General features: G+C 48.3%; 1 protein-coding gene across 1 annotated transcript; it reads right to left on the bottom strand.

Moving 5' to 3' along the window:
- Positions 1 to 302: 302 nt before the first annotated feature.
- On the bottom strand, positions 303 to 17316 carry LOC100052901 (granzyme B(G,H)-like). Its single transcript, XM_023622235.2, has 6 exons — positions 17241 to 17316; positions 8374 to 8490; positions 2369 to 2456; positions 1640 to 1775; positions 1174 to 1434; positions 303 to 542 (listed from the first exon to the last, which is right to left on the bottom strand). Exons 1-6 carry the CDS (start codon positions 17314 to 17316, stop codon positions 303 to 305), a joined length of 918 nt encoding a protein of 305 aa, XP_023478003.1.
- Between the last annotated feature and the right edge of the window lie 351 nt (positions 17317 to 17667).

Below are 17667 nucleotides of genomic sequence, written 5' to 3'. Positions count from 1 at the left end.
TTTGGGGGCTATGCCATTGAGCTGCCGCCCCAGGCTTGCCTGCTTGTTGTCCCAGACCCATGGTGTCATCCCCCTTCCTCTCTGCCGTCTAACACAGGGAAGGAGGTAAGAAGTTCACCCTGAGCCCCAGGACCAGAGAGGTTCATGTTTTCTCCTGATGGTGCTCAGCTGCAGTCCTGGCAGAAGGGCAGGCCCAGAGAAAGGTGTGGGTCAGAAGGAGCTGGGGAACAGCTTTGCTTGAGGTTTGGGGGAGGTGGTGGTGAGAAGGGGAAGAGGAGGAAGCAGAAAACAGCAGATTTGTGTCATTGGCCTTCTAAGCACAGAGTTAGTGCCTGTGAATGAGGGTCATTCTGCATCAGCTCCAGAGAAGGTGGGCTGGTTCCTACAGTTAGAGGCTTTTCATAGGATTTCATGGTTTCCTTCATCCAGGGCAGGAAACTCGAGACTTTGGTGAAGACCCATGGAGGTATCACGTCATTTAGACCACCACGGGAAATGCCCTGGATCACATTGTTATACACAAGAGGGCCCCCGGAGTGCCCCTATGGACAGAGTGGGGAGGACTGAGTCTGTGCTTCCCCTGACATCTCAAGCGCTATCTCAGTGAAGGCCCCCTGGCCTGGCCTCCATGTGGGAGATCAGAGAGCAGGGCAGGCCCCTGTGGGCCCCTCAGCTGCCCAGTCCTGGCCCTGGACATTGTCACAGCTTCATTTCACTCAAGGGGGGCTCCCTCTCCTCCCCCAGGTCCCAGGTCCTCTCCCCATGAGGGCGCTGTGGGACTGTGCTTTGTCTACTGTTTAAGGACATGGAAACATGCAGGTGAGGATGACACTCAGGATGGAGGGTGAGCCATTTAACCAAGATAGGAGCCAGCTCTGAGGAGCCACCTGGTTTGACTGCTGCACACCCAGGGAGTGGTTTTCTAACACCTTTGCCCAGCGTGGGGCAGAGTGTTGAAAATTCATCTTCTGAATGGAGCACCATGTTTGGATGCATCTCAGGCGCCTAGTAGGCTCCCAGATGCCCTGTGACTCCCCACTCTGGTTGCGCCCCGCTTCTCTTACCGGGAGAAAGATCAGAGTCTAGGGGGTGAAGGAGTCCCTACTGCCTGGGTCTCCAGGTCCCGAAACACCCCTCTCCCCAAAGCTGACCTAGGCAGATGCCCAGTCTCACCTTAAAGGAAGACTTCCTTTTATTCGGGTCCCCCCCGCACAGCAGAGTGGTACTGTTGTAATGATCATATAAGCAGGCTTCCCAAACCTGCTCCTGCTGCACAGTCAGCTCCACCACCCGGAGTGTGTTGGAAACTCTGCCATTTGGGGCAACTTTCCCCCAGCTGGCCACATTGCACACCTCTCCAGGCCTCACTTGCGCTGTGCCCCTGGGCAGGCTGAGGGTCCTCACAGCTGCAGTCTGCCTGGCCTTTCTCTCCAGCTGATGAGAAGAGGCAAGAAAGTCCAGCTCAGCCACTGGCCTCCTGGGCCTGGACACTGCGTTGGGGCTGCACTGACTTCCCTCTCCCCTGAGCCACTGGGACTCGTCAGGAGGCCAGGATGGGAAGGATGGGAAGGACAAGTCACAGTGGGAGGGGAAGAAATCTGGACCCAGGACAGCAAGAGCAGCAGGGAAGTTCCCTTACCTTGAGTATCATGATGTCGTTGAAATAGTCTTTAGGGATATAGTCAGGGTGGCAGATGGTTTCTTTCACAGGGATGACCTGCCAGGTCCTCTCTTGAATCAGGATGTCGTGGGCCCCCAGAATCACCCTGACTGAGCTGCAGAGAAAGGAGATTGGGGATGTGGGGGCAATCGGTCACAGGAGATCCAGCCCTGGAGCCATGATGGGAGGGTGACAGCTGGCGCAGGGCAAGGCTACAGCTAGGGGAAATCGAGACAACACAAAGGCCTGGTTCTGAGTGACTGTGTGTCCTGTGCTTCTCAAGGACACTGAGAGGAGGGCTTCTGGAAGTTTTCTCTTGCCCTCAGGCAGTATTGTGAAAGGATTCTGAGTTTGCCTTTTGACCAGAATGCATGCTTTCATCCTCCACAGCTGCTTTAGTTGGCCAGTGTGGTCTCTCTTCTCAACTGAGCCACTTGCTCTCGCCTCTGACCCTCGGACTGCAAAGCTTCCCTGTCCTGTTTCTCTCTTTCCATGGCCCAGACACACTCTCAGATGGCTCCTCTCAAGAGCTTTTCTGGCACTGAGTTACCAGAAGCTGAGGGAGATCCCCTCAGCTGCTGTCCATGGGCAGAGGACAGGGGTCCCTGTTGGGGACTCAGGAGGTGTCAGCTGTCTGCGGCCCCTCAGCTTCCCCAGCAGTGAGCAGCCATCATAACATTGTCCAATTTCATGAGGACACTGCCACACCTCTTGGGCTTCCGCTTCATAGGAACCAGAATAAACACCATGTAGGGGCGGGAGTGGGGCCTGACCTCATGCCCTCCTATGACGATTCCTGAAAAGAAAAACTGGAAGATGGGCTTCCTGTAAGCAGCTGTGGTAAGGAAGGAAGGCTCCGGAAGGTGACGATTGGGGGTAGGGTCTAGAGTGCCCTGCAGAAACCAGGCGAGAGTCCTCCCAGGTTCTCCCTGGAGCAGAATAACCTTTTCCGAATGTGGAGCCTCCAAACCCTCTATGAGACAGCGGAGGATGGTGCTTCTTGTCCCTGTCCTGCTTCAACCACGTATGGGAGGGATGAGAGCTGTCTTCAGAATGGTGACGCCCCAGGGGATTGTGGACAGGGCTCTGCTGGCGTCTTTTGTGTCAGGGAGTCTCCCAACCCTTCTGAGCCTTTGCTAAGGTCCTGACTGGTGCCCGTATCTAACAAACTGTCCATGAGCTTATGAAGTTGGATTTTCTACAATCCTCATGTCCTGTGGGCTAACCTGTCCTGGGATCTCAGTAAACATTTTTTGACTGTGTGAATGAATGGCCTTCACTTAGCTTTCTGCTGAGGTTTGGTGGGGATTGTGCTTGTGGGATTGAAGGCCATCATCATGTAGGGAGGGCCCTGTGTGGAGCAGCCTATGCCTTGGGAAGGCAGGGAGAAGTGGGGTGGAAAACGGGGGTCCCCAGCCTCTGGTAGAGCCAAAGCAACTGGACAGCCCCACAAGCAGTCACCCAGCCCCTTCTGACATCCACTGCTCCCTGGGGTCCTCTCCTGGGAAGGGGGAGGGGGTGAGGGCACCAAGAAGTGAAAGTGTTTTTTAGCTGGTTCCAGTGACAGTTCCTCTACTGCAGCTGGTTTGTCTGATCTGCCCTTTCCTGAGTTGGACTGAGGGATTTTAATTACTTATCTTTTAGAGCTCAGTTTCCTCTGCCAAATGCCTTTCTGTGAACAGCCCACTTTCCAGTTGATAAGAAAAAGGCTCACACGCTAAATCTTTTAGTGAACACCGTTCCTTCCTGCCATCCTTGTTGTATGTCTATGCAGCATCAGACTTGTTAGTCTGTTTAGGATGGGAGCTGGGTTCTAGAAAATTTTTCGTCTGAAATTGAGGAAAATCAGTGAGTGTGCTGGATAGAAGGATCAGGAGTCCAGAGGGTTTTCTGAGATGGGCTGGAGCCTCTGGCATGGGGATGGTCACACACCTGTTGCAGACTTGGAGGGCAGAAGAAAGGCCAACAAGAGCAAGAGTGGCTGCATCTTCCTTGAAAGTCTGCCCAGGTCAGAGCTGCTGGTGGTTCTTCCTTCTAAATACTTGGTCGGGGAGAGGAAGGCAGGGGTGTGGCCCAGGAACTTACCGACCTCCTCCACCTGTGCTACTGGTTTTCTTGCATGATCTGCAAGGTGATTTGTTGAAGTTCTCTGGCTTTGGGTAGGTGACAGAAGCAGTGTCACTACACTTAAACTCCCAGTGCTGAGTCACAAAGTAAAAGCAAGAAGAAAGAGCAAGAAAAGGGAACATTTTCTGCAGTCAGCAGAGGAGCTGGAGCCTAGGAGCTCCTCAGTGACCGAATCAAGAATGTCTTTTTCTCAGCTCTTGGCTCTTTTTCCATCCTGACGAAGTCATGCATAATTATTTAGCAAGGTAACTCCAGGGAGATGAGCGTGATGTTTCCTCCACTTGAGAAGATGGTGGTCAGCTAGGGTAGACTGAGAATTAGTGGGACCAGCTGGTAAAGGCTGTAGTGGGGGTCTGCTTGGTGGTGGGAGATAGAGGCTGGACCTGCCTTAATAGCATGTAGAGCTGGACACACCCAAACCCCAATGGTAACCCCATTTGCTCTCTGGCCACCAGTCTAGGGTTGTATTTTGGAATATTTAGAATCCCCTCTTTCAGTGTAAATATTCTGTGACAAACAGAGCTTCTCTTTTCCCACGATTTTGAGCAAAGTTGCTGGGCTTCATATTCCTTGGACCAAAACAGACCATCAGCGAGTCTGTCAGAATTGAGGGGTCTGATTGGTTTATGCTTGGGTCTTGTACCACGAGGTGAGGACTTTTACCCATATCATAGTGCCTGGTAGCTGAGGAGAGGGTTCGTCTCAAGAGACACGGGTCACTGTTGCCTGGCGGTGGGGAAGTGGATGCCAATTGTCCTATAACTCCTATGCACTAAGGAGTCTGTCTGGGGTGCAGTGAACTACAGCTCTGATGCCCCTGCACCTGACAGTTATAAATATTTTCAAAGAGATTATCCCAACACTCTCACCAGTGTGACGAGAGGTGAAGAAGTCATAGAAAGGGAGGCATTATGAGTGCTAATGGCCTAACCCCAATTCTGCTGAAGGAACAGCATCCTATGAAGACATAGGAAACAGAGGAAGGCAACCTGCTTAAGCGTTAAGGATGAAGATGACTGGGTGGTGGAATTCTCAGGAATTTTAATGTTCTTATTGCTGTTTTCTGCTTCTACTGTGTTTCTCTATGAGTATTAATACTTTTCCACTCAGCGTACATTTTCCCATAGTCAGACACACTCATAGACGGCAGGCATTCAGCAGACTACTTCTTCACAGTCTACCTTCTCTAAGGTGGATGTTTTCAAAATGAGGTTACTTCTCTGAATCCTTTTTCATATAAAACAGACATTCTTGATAAATTGAAGAAATATTTGCTCAAAAAGCTGTAGACTATAGCATATTATGGTGATTGAAGTGGGAATCAACGATTTCCACTCTAGAGATGGGAGTTTATTAATTTCCTGGCAGCCTCCCCTCCCCTCCACTCTGCCCAGGGCAGTTCTGGCCTTTGCCCCTGAAAAGATGGACGGATCAATCCTGGGGACACCTGAGTCTGGGCATGCTGCCTGAAGTATTGTGCTTTTCTCCAGGCAGTAAGCTCAAGATCCTGGTGAAGCTATGTCAAAGCTTCCCATTCTTTCTTGCAAAGGAGTCAATGCCCTGGGCCACATTGTTCTACATGAGTGTGCCCCCGGAGTGCCTCTGTGCACAGAGAAAGGTGAAGTCTCAGTCTGATCCCTCTGGCTTCACCCTGCTCAGCATCCTTTTCTCCCTGGGGATCTCCTGACCCCCTCTCAGGGCCCAGGTGTTCAGAGAAGTAGTGGCTGAGTGGTCACCATTCACCTTGGCTCTGAGTTTCAGGGGGATTGGTGGATACCCTGAGATCCACCTGCACCATGAAACTGTGTCCTGGCTGTGTCCTTTCTCCAGCTCCACCCAGTCCAAGGCCCTAGTCTTGTTGTCCATGGAAAAAGGTCAAGAGATTGGCTGGAGGGAGATGCCTGGGCTAAACATCCTGGGAACAGCAAGCCTTGACCCATGAGTGGACCCAGGTCAAACATTGGTTGTTGGGTGAGAGAAGTCTTGGCAATGCCACCTGAGCCTCACTGTGTCCATGGGGCAAAGATGGGAAGATTCTTTTCTCCTTAGGCTTGCAGTGGCCTTCTTCTCCTTAGGCTTCCCGACACACAGCTGGATGGAGTTTTTGTAGTTTTTGAAGAAGTCCTTGCACTTCTGCTCATTCTGCACTTCTAGATCCAACTCCCGCAGTGTGTTTTCCTTTTTACCACTTGCCACTTGTCCCCACACTGCCACACTGCACACCTGCCCGGGCCTTACCTAGTCCTCCCTCTGTGGCAGGATGATGGTCTTCACAGCTGAGTTGAGGCGAGACTTGCTTTGCAGCTGGTCAGAAAGGTGAAAGATGGCAGCTCGCGTCCCGCCCTCCAGCCGGGCTCAGATCCACAGGTGAGGTTGCCCCCACTCCCTGCCCGAAGTCTCCCAAGCCCCCTCCTATTACACAGGCCCAGGAGAGCAGACAGGGTGGAGGAGAGGGGGGGACTGAGACCCTGAATGAGTTATCTGCTCCCTCATGAACTGTGCAATTGCACCTGAAATTCAGCAAGATGGTACATTCAGTAGCATGATGTCGTTGACCTTTGTTCTTTTTTCCTTTTTCTCCCCAAACCCCTCCCGGTACATAGTTGTATATTCTTCGTTGTGGGTCCTTCTAGTTGTGGCATGTGGGATGCTGCCTCATGGTTTGATGAGCAGTGCCGTGTCCGCGCCCAGGATTCGAACCAACAAAACACTGGGCCGCCTGCAGCGGAGCGCGTGAACTTAACTACTCAGCCCTGGGGCCAGCCCCTGTTGTTGACCTTTGAATGATCATTATAATCCTTGTGAGGGAAGGTTGTGAGCAGCGGAATTACCTGCTGGTTATGTTCCAATTTTCTGATATTGTGAACACCCAGGATCACACTTCTCTTTCTCTAAAGAAAAGCTGGATTGGGTAAATCACAGGAGCTACAACTCAGTCTCCGAAAGACAGGTTGAAGTTCCAGCCTAAGGCACACCTGCAGCTGAGTCAGATAGGGAGGAAGGGAAAAGTGGACAGTGTCACCTTTCTTGGCTGGACAGCAGTGACCCAACCTGGTTCTTCAGCAGCCTGTTTTCCATCCAGATGTCTCTCCATACAGTCCACCCCTGAGTCCCACTCTCACTGTGTCCTGGTCTCAGCAGATCAGATTGCTCCTCTGATTGGTCATTGAGCTCTGTGTGCTCAATGACTCTGCTGAGTTCCAGGTCTTGAGATGCTACCATGGAATCCCAGGAAGATAAGGACTAATCTGTGCTCCTCATCTTTCGTTGCAGTGAGCTCCTGTCGCAATGTCGTCTTGTACCAGGACTCCGCACATCCACTCCCACCATCTATGATATTGTGGGAAAGTACACATGCCACGTAGGGCAGGGACTGTGTTCTGGCCTCTCTGCCCCATCTGATCTTCCCTGAAAGAGAAAATTGCCCTGGATCTCTGTGTTCATGGCAAACATGGGCTGAGCACCACCTGGTGGCCTAAACCCATGGGATGTTCAGAGGCTGGGGTGGTTGCAGTGTCCTCTGGGACCCAACACAATGAGAGGTGGCTGCAGGATTCAGAGGGCAGCTGGCGGGCTTGCAGCATGACTTGTTTCCTGGCTTAGTTCTCAGTTTCCTCCTGTAGAGATGAGGCGCTCAGCCCTTGTTCTGGAGCAAACACACTTCATATACATGTTAAGGGGACTCTCCTAGAAGACATGCAAACTGATATCTCTTGCCTAGCCTGGTGAATTTGTCCTCCCTCAAGCTGTTCAGACCCCTGTGACCTGCTTACCTCCAGAGTGGGTTGGTCTAGATTAGAACATTTTATGCTCATGGAGCCGAATACTCTGGTTTCTTTCTTTGCCGTCTGGTCCAGGCACATAGTACACATCCCATAAATGCTTGCTGGGTACATGAATGAACAGTCCTCAAATCTACTTTGGTCAACAGCAGAGGAGGAGTGGTTTTAATGCAATCTGAACTTCATCACAGCTTTAACTTTCTAAGTCACCCAGAAGGTAGAATACAAATGATGGGAAATCAGAGGGAGATGGGGACATGGGCTAGAGGGGCCTGGGTGGCAGCCAGTCTGCACTAGGGAGGTGGGAGCAGCAGTGAGGCAACACTCTGATGGTTCTGTTGGGTTTTACATATCTGCCCTGGGAGAGCTGAGTGGCTCCAAAGAATGGAGAGAAAGTGAAAGTGACACCTAGGAAATGGAGCATTAGCTAGATCTTCTGTTCTTGATCCATACCATAGCTACTGGCATACACAACCACTGGTAGGTTTGGAGAATGGAGAATGTTATAGCTCTCATTTTCAGCTTTCCCCTTCCACTAGAATCATGTGTTATCCTAATACTAAGTCATTTTCCAGGTGAAAAGGATGTGACCCTTGGGGGGAGAAGATCCACCAGGTGTCCTTAGGAGGAGCTTTCCTTTCTGTAGTTTCTCCACACTGCATAGGCAGTGAGAGATCTGGAGATCAGCCAATTTCTGGGAATGTACTGAGGCAAGGAAGGATATAATGGCAGCCTCACTGGGACACTGTGAAAGTGTCAGTGTTGGAATAAGCCAGGCCTCTGATTCTCTACAGGGGCACTTACCTCCTTCAGCCCTGGAGGTGATGAGATTGGCCAACCAGAACAGGGCAGCAGCATCTTCTTGGAAAGGTTGATCAGGTCTGAGGTGCTCTGTGCCTTCTCCTCTCAGGCTTTTCAATCCTAGAGGTGAAAGAAGGAGTCAGCTGGTGTCCACCAATTTCCTCCCAGTTTTGTTGATTCTCAAGATAAGAGCTTTCCTTACATCTGTCTTCCCCTCACTCTGACAGGGCTGTTTGGTGAAAGTTCTGCAGGAGCCAAAATCTTTGGAGACCACATTCTCCAGGAGAAAATCCTGGACTCCTTTAGTGGAGACTGGGCTTTCTGGAGGCTTTGGGATTAGCCAGAAATGGTGTCCCTTTGCCTTAACTGAGACCCTCCAAGAGTATGAATATGACAACAGTCTGCCTTGAATTTGTAATTAGGCAACTGTACACTTCCTGAAATAACATGCATCTATCCAATCCTACTCTATAGAGCTTCATTTTTTTTTTTTAACCAAAGAATTATTCTTTCTTTGCAAATGCCAAAGTACTAGCACTGGTCTCTTGTAAAACACACTCGCCAAGAGCCCAGTCATCAATCAACTACTTGGTAGTTTCAGGCAACTTCAAACTGTTAGGCATGAGAGTGAGGAGCAGAGACTGGGGATGAAGTACAGATGGGGCATTGATGAGAATGCAAGGAAGAGAAGGTATTGACAGAATAGGAGAGCTTGAGAGGAGGGGTTTGACTGAGAAATGCACTTGAGGTCACTCTGTGATGCCAGGTTGTCCTGATAAAGCTAATGTTGTTCTCAACTTCTTGATATTTCAAAGCTTTAGAGGCCCCACTGTTAAAGTAGGTGGGGCCATGCAGATAGAGACTGAAAGAGGAGAAACAAAGCATTGCCACTCATTCTGAGTTCCCTTAGTCACTCCTGTCCCATCTGGCATGGGTATTCTGATGCCCCAGTGAAGACCCTGATGTAGGCAAAGTTTCTGCCCCCGAGGCTGCCTGTCCCTGGTGAGGAACCTGGCATGATTGCTCTCAGAGCTTTCTGCACACAGATGCTTGAAGGTTGTTTGCTTTCAGACAGAAGAAATTTTAAGTCATGATGCTACTTAGAGTAACAGCATTAAGCTTGAAAGTTTAAATTCTTTTTCTTTGTTCTTATATAATTTAATCTACATATGAGAAGACTTCTCAAGTCTTTCTCAAACTGGCATAATGCTTATGCTGCTTTGCATCTGTTGGATCAGTTATTACCCAGAAGGTGGAACATATCAAGTGTCTCCTCATTTTCCTTCTCTCTCCCAGGTGTGGCTGTAGCTTTTAGGAGATATCACTGTTCCCTTCATTTGATGGCTTAGCCCTCCTCCTCACCCTCGATTTGGAAACCCCAATCTGTTTAGCAATGTTGAAGTGACTTATTAATTAATTGCATGTTAACATGTTGGGTTAAGTACCTATTAAATAATATTTATGAAGTCTTGGAAGCATAGAAAATCAAAGATGATAGAATGTAATTTTGGCCCAAAGTTAGTGCTTATCATTTGAGTGCATCTTGTCAAGAGACCCATGAGAGTTCTCACAATTGCTGTAGCTGGTTCCTTGTACTTTGGCTGTGCAACCACATTTTTTTCTGAGAATTTTCCTCTAAGCTATTGGGACACTACCTTGGGCTGCATGTCTACTCCACAAGTGACTCAGACCCCGGGTCTCCCAGGGTACCCCCTGGATCCAGATCATATTGGCAAGCAGTTGCCCCTCTCTGCTCTCCTTCTGCCCCTCTTGGCCCCCTGTCTCATTGGACCCACACCTAGCTGATCATGACTCTGCTGCTCTGACCAAGGGCAGAAGGCACCTGTGCCTCTGCATAGCCATCGTGTCTGGAGAGAAGCTTGGCTGTTCTCCTAAGGCTCTCATTACTAAATTTGTAATTGCTTTAGAACTTTTCAGTGAGCAGAAAGAGAAAAGAAAGAGGGGAAGTGAACAGAGTGTCAGGGATGTGTGGGACATCAGATATAATATACGTGTAATTGGAGTCCCAGAAGGAGAGAAGAGAGAGAAAGGAGAAAAAAAAAAAATTGAAGAAATATGGCTAAACATTTTTCAATTTTGGTGTAAATAAACCTCAAACAAACCATAATCTTTAATGTACACCCAGAAGAAGCTCAAGAAACTCCAAGAAGGATAAAGTATCATAGAAGAATGGGCAAGATTTTCCCTGTTGCTCCCTCCCTTCTACCCTAGATCTCATGGTCTCATTTCCAGCTGAGCCCTCTCTCCAGACAGACCTCTGGCTCCTTCTCCCCACAGCTGCTGCTTCTATGTTGTGTTAGTAGGGGGAAATGCTGGTGTGCAGCTACTTTTGTCTGTGACAGGAACCAGACATTGTGCCTTTTCTACATGACTTAGAAACCTGAATGCTCAAAAGGAAACTGTAGCTCCAATGGTACCATATATGTGCAGAGGAGATCACTGCCCACTTTCTACAAGAAGTGTTTTCTACCGTTAGAGCATTGCTCCTTTTGTATTACAAGAGATTCGTTTTTACGACTGCTTTTTAAATCATGGTAAAATACATTGAACATAAAATTTAGCCGTCGACCTTTTTTTGTTTATGTGAAGAAGATTGGCCTTAAGCTAACATCTGTGCCAATCTTACTCTATTTTGTATGTGGGATGCTGCCATTGCATGGCTTGATGAGAGGTGTGTAGGTCCACGCCCAGGATTAGAACCTGTGAACTCTTGGACGCTGAAGCAGAGTGAGTGATCCTAACCTCTACACCACTGGGCCAGGCCCTATTAATCATTTTTGAGTGTACAGTTCAGTGGCATGAAATACATTCACATTCTTATGCAACTATCACCTATATCCATATCCAGAGCTTTTTCATCTTCCCAAATTGAATCTCTGAACCCAAGAAACAGGAATTCCCATTGCCCTCTCCTGTTAGTCCCAGGGAATCACCATTGTCCTTTGTGTCTGCATCAATTTCCAAGAGATTCTTAGGTAAATGCAATGGCTTTGAGCATGGTCTCATCTTCAGATTTACCTGTTTTTCAGGAATTGGACCTTACTAGGCAGTAGATAAACTAATAAGGAGAGTTATTATTTTAACTAGTAATGAACGGAGAGTTTTGAAGAGAAGTGGAAAGAGAGAGGAAGAGCTGGGCAGGGGCAAGCGATGGCACACAAGCCTGCCTGAATTCATCCTTCTGCCCGACCACCAAGATGAAGCCGAGGTTCCTCCTAACGTCTCCTGAATGTGTTCAGGTGGGAGAGAGAGACCTGGTTCTCCACAGCTTTTAGTATTTTGGAGGATAAAGAGAGAGATGAGAAGTAAATTTCCTCATCTGGACGGGGTATTAAAGACATCAGGGAAAATGGAGAGGTGCTTGAGCCTCTTGAGGGCCTTTGTTCTTATTTCCAAGGAAAGACCAGCCCAAACAAAGAATGACTGTGTACTGTTCCTCTGGTCTTTCTACAAAACTCCCTGCCCTGAGAAGTGTGAATATAAGCGACATTGCCTCCAGAAACCACATCCCTAGTGCTGATCCTCAGTGGAGCTGCTCAGTAGGGTGGAGGATGGGATCTTCCTCCACTTGTCTGGTCTCATTCACTACTTGACAGGTTAGCTTGGCATTAGGTCTGAGAAATCTCAACTTGAGGATGGGTCTGTGTGGTCCTGGTCTGGTGCTCTGAGGAGAATTCTAGAAACCAGAGGACAAGTCTCGTGGCCAGAATACAGGATATTTATGGCCTGGGATAGTCTGTGGAGGTGGACATGGTGGGCAAGGGAGCCCTTTATCAGGCCCACTAAACACTGAGATGGGGTTCCTGGTTTCGATGGACAGCATGGCGGCCTTGTGGCATGGCCCGTCTCCTTCCTTAGTTCTCAGTTTCTCCCTGTTGTGATGAGGAGCTCACCTCTGGCCTGAATCAACCATACTTCAGATACATCTCACGGGGAAATGTTCTGTCTTTAGGGTAGACAGTCCAGAAGAAATGGAAAACACTTTCTCTTGCCTTTGCTGGTTGCTTCTTTGTCCTTGACTATATCAGACCCCTGTGTCTTGTTCTCTTCCAGGATGAGGCTGGTCTCTAAGACCTGAATATTTGGACCTGATCAAGCAGAATACTCTAGTAGCTTTCTCTTCTATCCTGAGTTGGACACATACGAAATACCCATAAAGGTGTGTTTGATATAGGAGTGAATAATACACAAATTTGCTTTGGCTTGCATGTGTGTGGGAGACGTCCACATGGGTTTCTGAACTCCTACAAGGATTTAACTTCCTAAGACATTGAGATCTCAGAAAAATGAGGGCAGACAGAAAGGAAGGGTAATCAGAGTGAGATGGGGAATTTGGCAGGAAGGGTCTGAATGGGAGCCATTCACCACCTGGGCCATTGGAGTAGTGGTGATGGAATACTCTGATGGCCCAGTTATGTTCTGGATATCTGACCTGGTAGGGCTGAATGGCTCAGCAGTAGAGGGACAAGATGAAGGGGACACCTGGGAAACCCTTCACAAGCTCTCCTATTTTTGATGTAGACAATAGCTCTTGGGATAGAAAACCATTCTTAGGATTGGAGTATGGAAAGTTATATCGCTCCCTTTCAGCTATCCTTCAGCTAGATTCATGTGCAATCCTAATACTTTCTCCAAGTCCTGGTTACCAGTGAGTGGGCCATGGAATGGAGAGGCCCACCTTTGCCCCTTGGAGAAGTTTCTATTCTTTCAGTGAATTGTTGTCAACAATAGCGCTGGGGTCAGCTAATTCCTTGGTAGGACTGAGACAAGGATGGGTCACAGAGATAGCCTGGCTGGGGCTCTCTGCCAAGTGCTGAAGGTGTTGTAATAACCCCATTCTTAGGCGTTGCTGAGTCAGCGTGACCACACTCACCAGGAGGAGATACTGGCAACTCTGAAGGAATGAATAGGGCTTTGGGGGACCCTGACCTGAGTCAGAAGTGATGCTCCCCACCTTGGTTGAATTCTGGGTGTTCAAAGAGCCTGACTATCACCACACATTGCCTTGGGTGTGATTAGCATCAAGGTACTTCTGAAAATATCATCACTGGACCCAATCCTTTCCCTTTTAGTCTTTCACTATTTGAAGCCTGAGCCCTTTTTCTGTATTCATGCAAGAGTGGCCTTGGGGCCTGTCCCTTGGTCAAGTGGGTAAGCTCACAGTCTCCTCTTTGGTGGCTCAGGGCTCACTTTGGGCGTGGACCTACATGCTGCTCATCAAGCCACACTGTGGCAACATCCCACATATAAGGACTAGAAGGATCTACAACTAGGACATATGACTATGTACTGGAACTTAGGGGAGAAAAGAAAAAAGAGGAAAATTGCCAAGAGATGTTAGCTCAGGGCCCAACTTCCTCACCAAAGAGCATACTTTAAAAAACAAACAGTGCCCGGCTCTGGTCTCACCTGAAACATGTTAGCCAAGAGCCCAGTCATCCATCAGCTTCTGGGTAGTTTCAGACCAAGGCAGAAGCCTGGGTGTGCGGCTGCAGCATGGAGATGGGGGAGGGGTGGAGACGGGGTGTTAAGGAGAGTAGTAGAATGGTAAGAAGAGGCCAGGAGGGGAGCCTTAGAGAAGAGTTGATGACAAATGTGCTTGAGTTCAGTATGTGCTCCCTGCAGACCAGAAATCTACTTTAGCTCCAGGTGAGGTTGCTAAGCATGAGCTTGTCACAGTTTTACGGCTTACCAGTCTAGTCCGTAGTGACTTTAATGCACAGACTACACCTGGAGAAAGAGTGGGAGGAATTGTGTCCTTTTGCACTAGAGGTCAATGTGCAAAACACTAATTCCAGAGCTCTGCTGCTGAGGTTTCCTTAAGAGAGAAGAGTGCAGAGCAATGCAAGGTGGTGGGGCTGGCCTCTGGGATGGTCAGGAAGGAATTCTCTCCTGGAGGTGAGCACCATGATGTCTGGAAAGCTTTTCAGCAGAGCAGCTGGAGGCAGAGAGCTGCCTGGGAAGTGCTGACAGGCAGAGAAAGACATGGGAGTGGAACATGTCTGCCCTGGGTGTTTCCTGGGACTGAGTCCTGAGACTGGGCGGTGCTCTGGGGCTCTAAGTAATTGTCACAGAGAAGAAGGGCTGAATGGGGGACTCTGTGACTGCTCTCTCCCCCCCATCAAGTTTTCTTTCCTTTTGCCAGTGCAAACATTTAGTAAAGAGACTTTTCTCCTCCAGAGCATGCTAGTAAAGGAGACTTCCTCTGGGTAGATGATAGCAAATACAGAGAGTTCCTGGGCATTGTCAAAAAGGTATTGTTGATTAAAATTTTGTTGATAAATGGCTTACATTGAATATTAGGCTAATGACTTTCTGATAAGCAAAACTCATAAAATAATGTTCACATTTACCAGAGAATTTCTGTGTATAGTCACTCGGATTTGACAAAATATGTCCTCAGTGATTATTCCACGTAAGATCACAGAAACTGCAAAAGTGCAGGTGGTAAATGGCACACCGCAAAGAGTAATTTATACTTTTTTCTTTTTTTATGAATAATTGGAATAATTACTTCTGAAGTCATAATGGTTTATAATTTGTGTAATTTCAGATGTGCATTATTATTTATCAGTTTCTATATTAACTGTAAGAGTAATTCACATTTTGATGTAGGTAGAAAAATCTTTCAGGTCCTTCTATATAGTTACCTTAAGAAAGTTTTTAAAGCATGATTTTAAATTAAGTGACTCCAGTAATCTTTTCTTTGAATATGGGCTAATCTATAGGCTAAAAGTCATTTTATTTTGGTGAGCATTTTGTGTCGAGTTTTGTATATCTTCAGAGCATCAAAACAAGAAGCAAACCCTCCTCACATTGAAAATGAGAGCTTTGGTCCACAGTATGTTGGGGATGATGTGGTGAAGGATTTAGGAGAATGAATCTGGGTGTGATGGACACGTGGGTTGCTTCCATCTCTGGCCATTGTGAATAGTGCTGCTGTGAACATGGTAGGTTGCTATGTATTTTTAAGCAAGCAAATCTTTTTTTGTTTTTCTTCTAGTTTTGTATTTTTTTTTTTTTACATTTAGATTTCTGATACATGTGAGAATTATTTTAGATTATGGTGTGAAGAGTGGATCCAACTTTCTCTTTTTCCCCAAATAACTACCAAGTTGTACATCACCATCTACTAGAAGTTTATTGTTTCCCAGTGATTTGGGATGCCTCCTGTACCATGTATTAAATTAGGCTTTGTATGGCATTTCAATTCTGTCCTTTGTTCTGCCTGTCCCACACACACCAATGGCACACAATTTTAGAGCATACCATCATCCCTCAGTATCCAAGGGGATGGGTTCCAGGGTACCCGTGGATATCAAACTCTACAGCTGTTCAATTCCTTGTACAAAATGACAAAGTATTTGAATGTAATCTATGTGCATCCTCTCTTCTGTATATTTCAAATATCTCTAGATTACTTACAGTACCTAATACAATGCAAATGTTATAGTTGTTAATACTGTAGTTATTGTTTAGGGAATAATGACCAAAAAAACTGTCCATGTTCAATAGGACGCTACCATCATAGGCTTTTTGATCCCCATTGGTTGAATGTGCGGTCAATATGGAATTTGGATTGTACTTGAATATCCATTAGGGGTTCTCTGGTAAGGGGTGGAGTGGGGAGCCTTTCCCCAGGGAGAGAGATGTCCTTCTATCCCTTCCAAAGACCATGGAGGGAGGGGAGATGGGGGCATGGAGGGTTTTGAGGAGGGGAGAAGCCCATACTGATCTCCAAGAAATTGAGTGGGATTGATTTGTCCTGAGGAAGAGATTCCATAATCCTGGATTTGTTCAGACTCAGTCCTGGCATATATTTGTTGTGTACTGAATCCTGTTGACTGAGCAAATGAGAAATAGGATATTTCCTCTCTAGACATGGTCATTTATTTAGGCTCTGGCAACCCCATGAAGCTGGCCTCTGCCCAGTAGAAGGCTGAGTTACAGGAGGAGTCTCAGTGGGATCCCTCTGTATGAAGTATCTCATTGTTCTCCTTATCTAGGGCAGGAAGCTAGAAACCCTGGCAAAGACTGCTGGAGGAGTCTCCATCCTATTTCCATAGGAGACGATGGCCTGGGCCTCATGGTGACACACCAGGGGGCCTTTGGCGTCCCCTTGTGGATGAGGTGAGGAAGGGACATGAAGTCAGGCCTCCCGCACTCCCGCTGCACTAAGGCACAGCCCTCAGAGAAGATATGAACAGCTGGGCTCCTTCAATGCAGGATTTGTGAGATAGGAGGTTGGTGAGGTGCAGAAGTCAAGCTTCTGGATCTTTCCATCGCTGGGCTTCAGTTCTGACTGTGGTTACTGTCTGTAGCTCAACCAAGTCATCGTACATTTCCCTTCCCCAGGATAAGGCTGCACACATGCACCTTTGTATCCAGTGCTCCTCCAATCCCCTAAAGATCAGACTCCTCAGAAAAAGCCCCCATGTCACTCAGGTCTAGGCCGCGGACTGAAGCTGTGGAGGTGTAATCTCTTCCAACTGGTCAGTACCACCCAGGCCCATCTGCTTTGGGCAGTGTTGGCAGATGCCCGGGGCCTTACCAGGAAGGTGGACTTCCTCTTCCTCGGGTGCCCCACACAAATCTGCATTTGGTGGGTGTAGAAATTGAAGCGATTGCTGCAATTCAGATCCCTCTGCCCTCTCAGCCATGCATCCTGGAGTAATTCTGTTCTACCATACCGGCCAACCAGACCCAAGCCCACCATGTTGCACTTGGTCCCAGGACTTGGCCTGGCCTGCGTCAGAGGCAGAGCGCTGGCCTCAGACTCGGTTCAGTGGCTCCATTCTCCAGCTGGCAGGAAGAATGCAGGCCCTCAGGGACTCCTGGGCAGAGCTCACCTGTTGCCCCCACCATCATCTGTAACTCTGTGCCTGCTTCATCCTCCTTGGCCCCAAGACAGGATGGAGCCTCCATGCTGGGAGAAAGCCAGCTGGGCTGGGGAACCAGAGCATCAGGTAGATGGTGCCTGAAGTAACACGATGTCATTCAGGTTGTTCTGCTGATCATATTCGTGGTGGCAGATGCTCTGAGCACAGATATGTGCTGCTGGGTGCTTTCCAGCCTCCTGATGTTCTGGGCCCCAGGATGACATTTATAGAGCTGCAAAGGAAAGGTGGCCTAGAGGTAGGTGTGAGCAGCAGCAGCTTGGTCCACCAGTGCTGTAGGGGAGGAGGATGGTGAGACAGTAGCTGAGGGAATTGAGGGGATGGGAGGGCTCTGGGGCTGAGCTGTCTGTGCCCTCCGCTCCTCAAAGCCCTGAGCTGG

This window comes from Equus caballus, chromosome 1 (assembly GCF_041296265.1).
Source record: "Equus caballus isolate H_3958 breed thoroughbred chromosome 1, TB-T2T, whole genome shotgun sequence".
Taxonomy (NCBI): domain Eukaryota; kingdom Metazoa; phylum Chordata; class Mammalia; order Perissodactyla; family Equidae; genus Equus; species Equus caballus.
Note: the sequence above shows the minus strand (reverse complement) of the source record. Positions and strands in the feature narration are given on the sequence as shown.

Coding starts and splice junctions, on each gene's coding strand:
- LOC100052901 (XM_023622235.2), bottom strand. CDS start 17,316: ATGGAGGCTCCATCCTGTCTTGGGGCCAAGGAGGATGAAGCAGGCACA. Junction 1,776..2,368: donor ATGAAGCGGAAGCCCAAGAG/GTGTGGCAGTGT, acceptor CTTTCTCTGCAG/CTCAGTCAGGGTGATTCTGG. Junction 543..1,173: donor AAAGGAAGTCTTCCTTTAAG/GTGAGACTGGGC, acceptor CTCTGTCCATAG/GGGCACTCCGGGGGCCCTCT.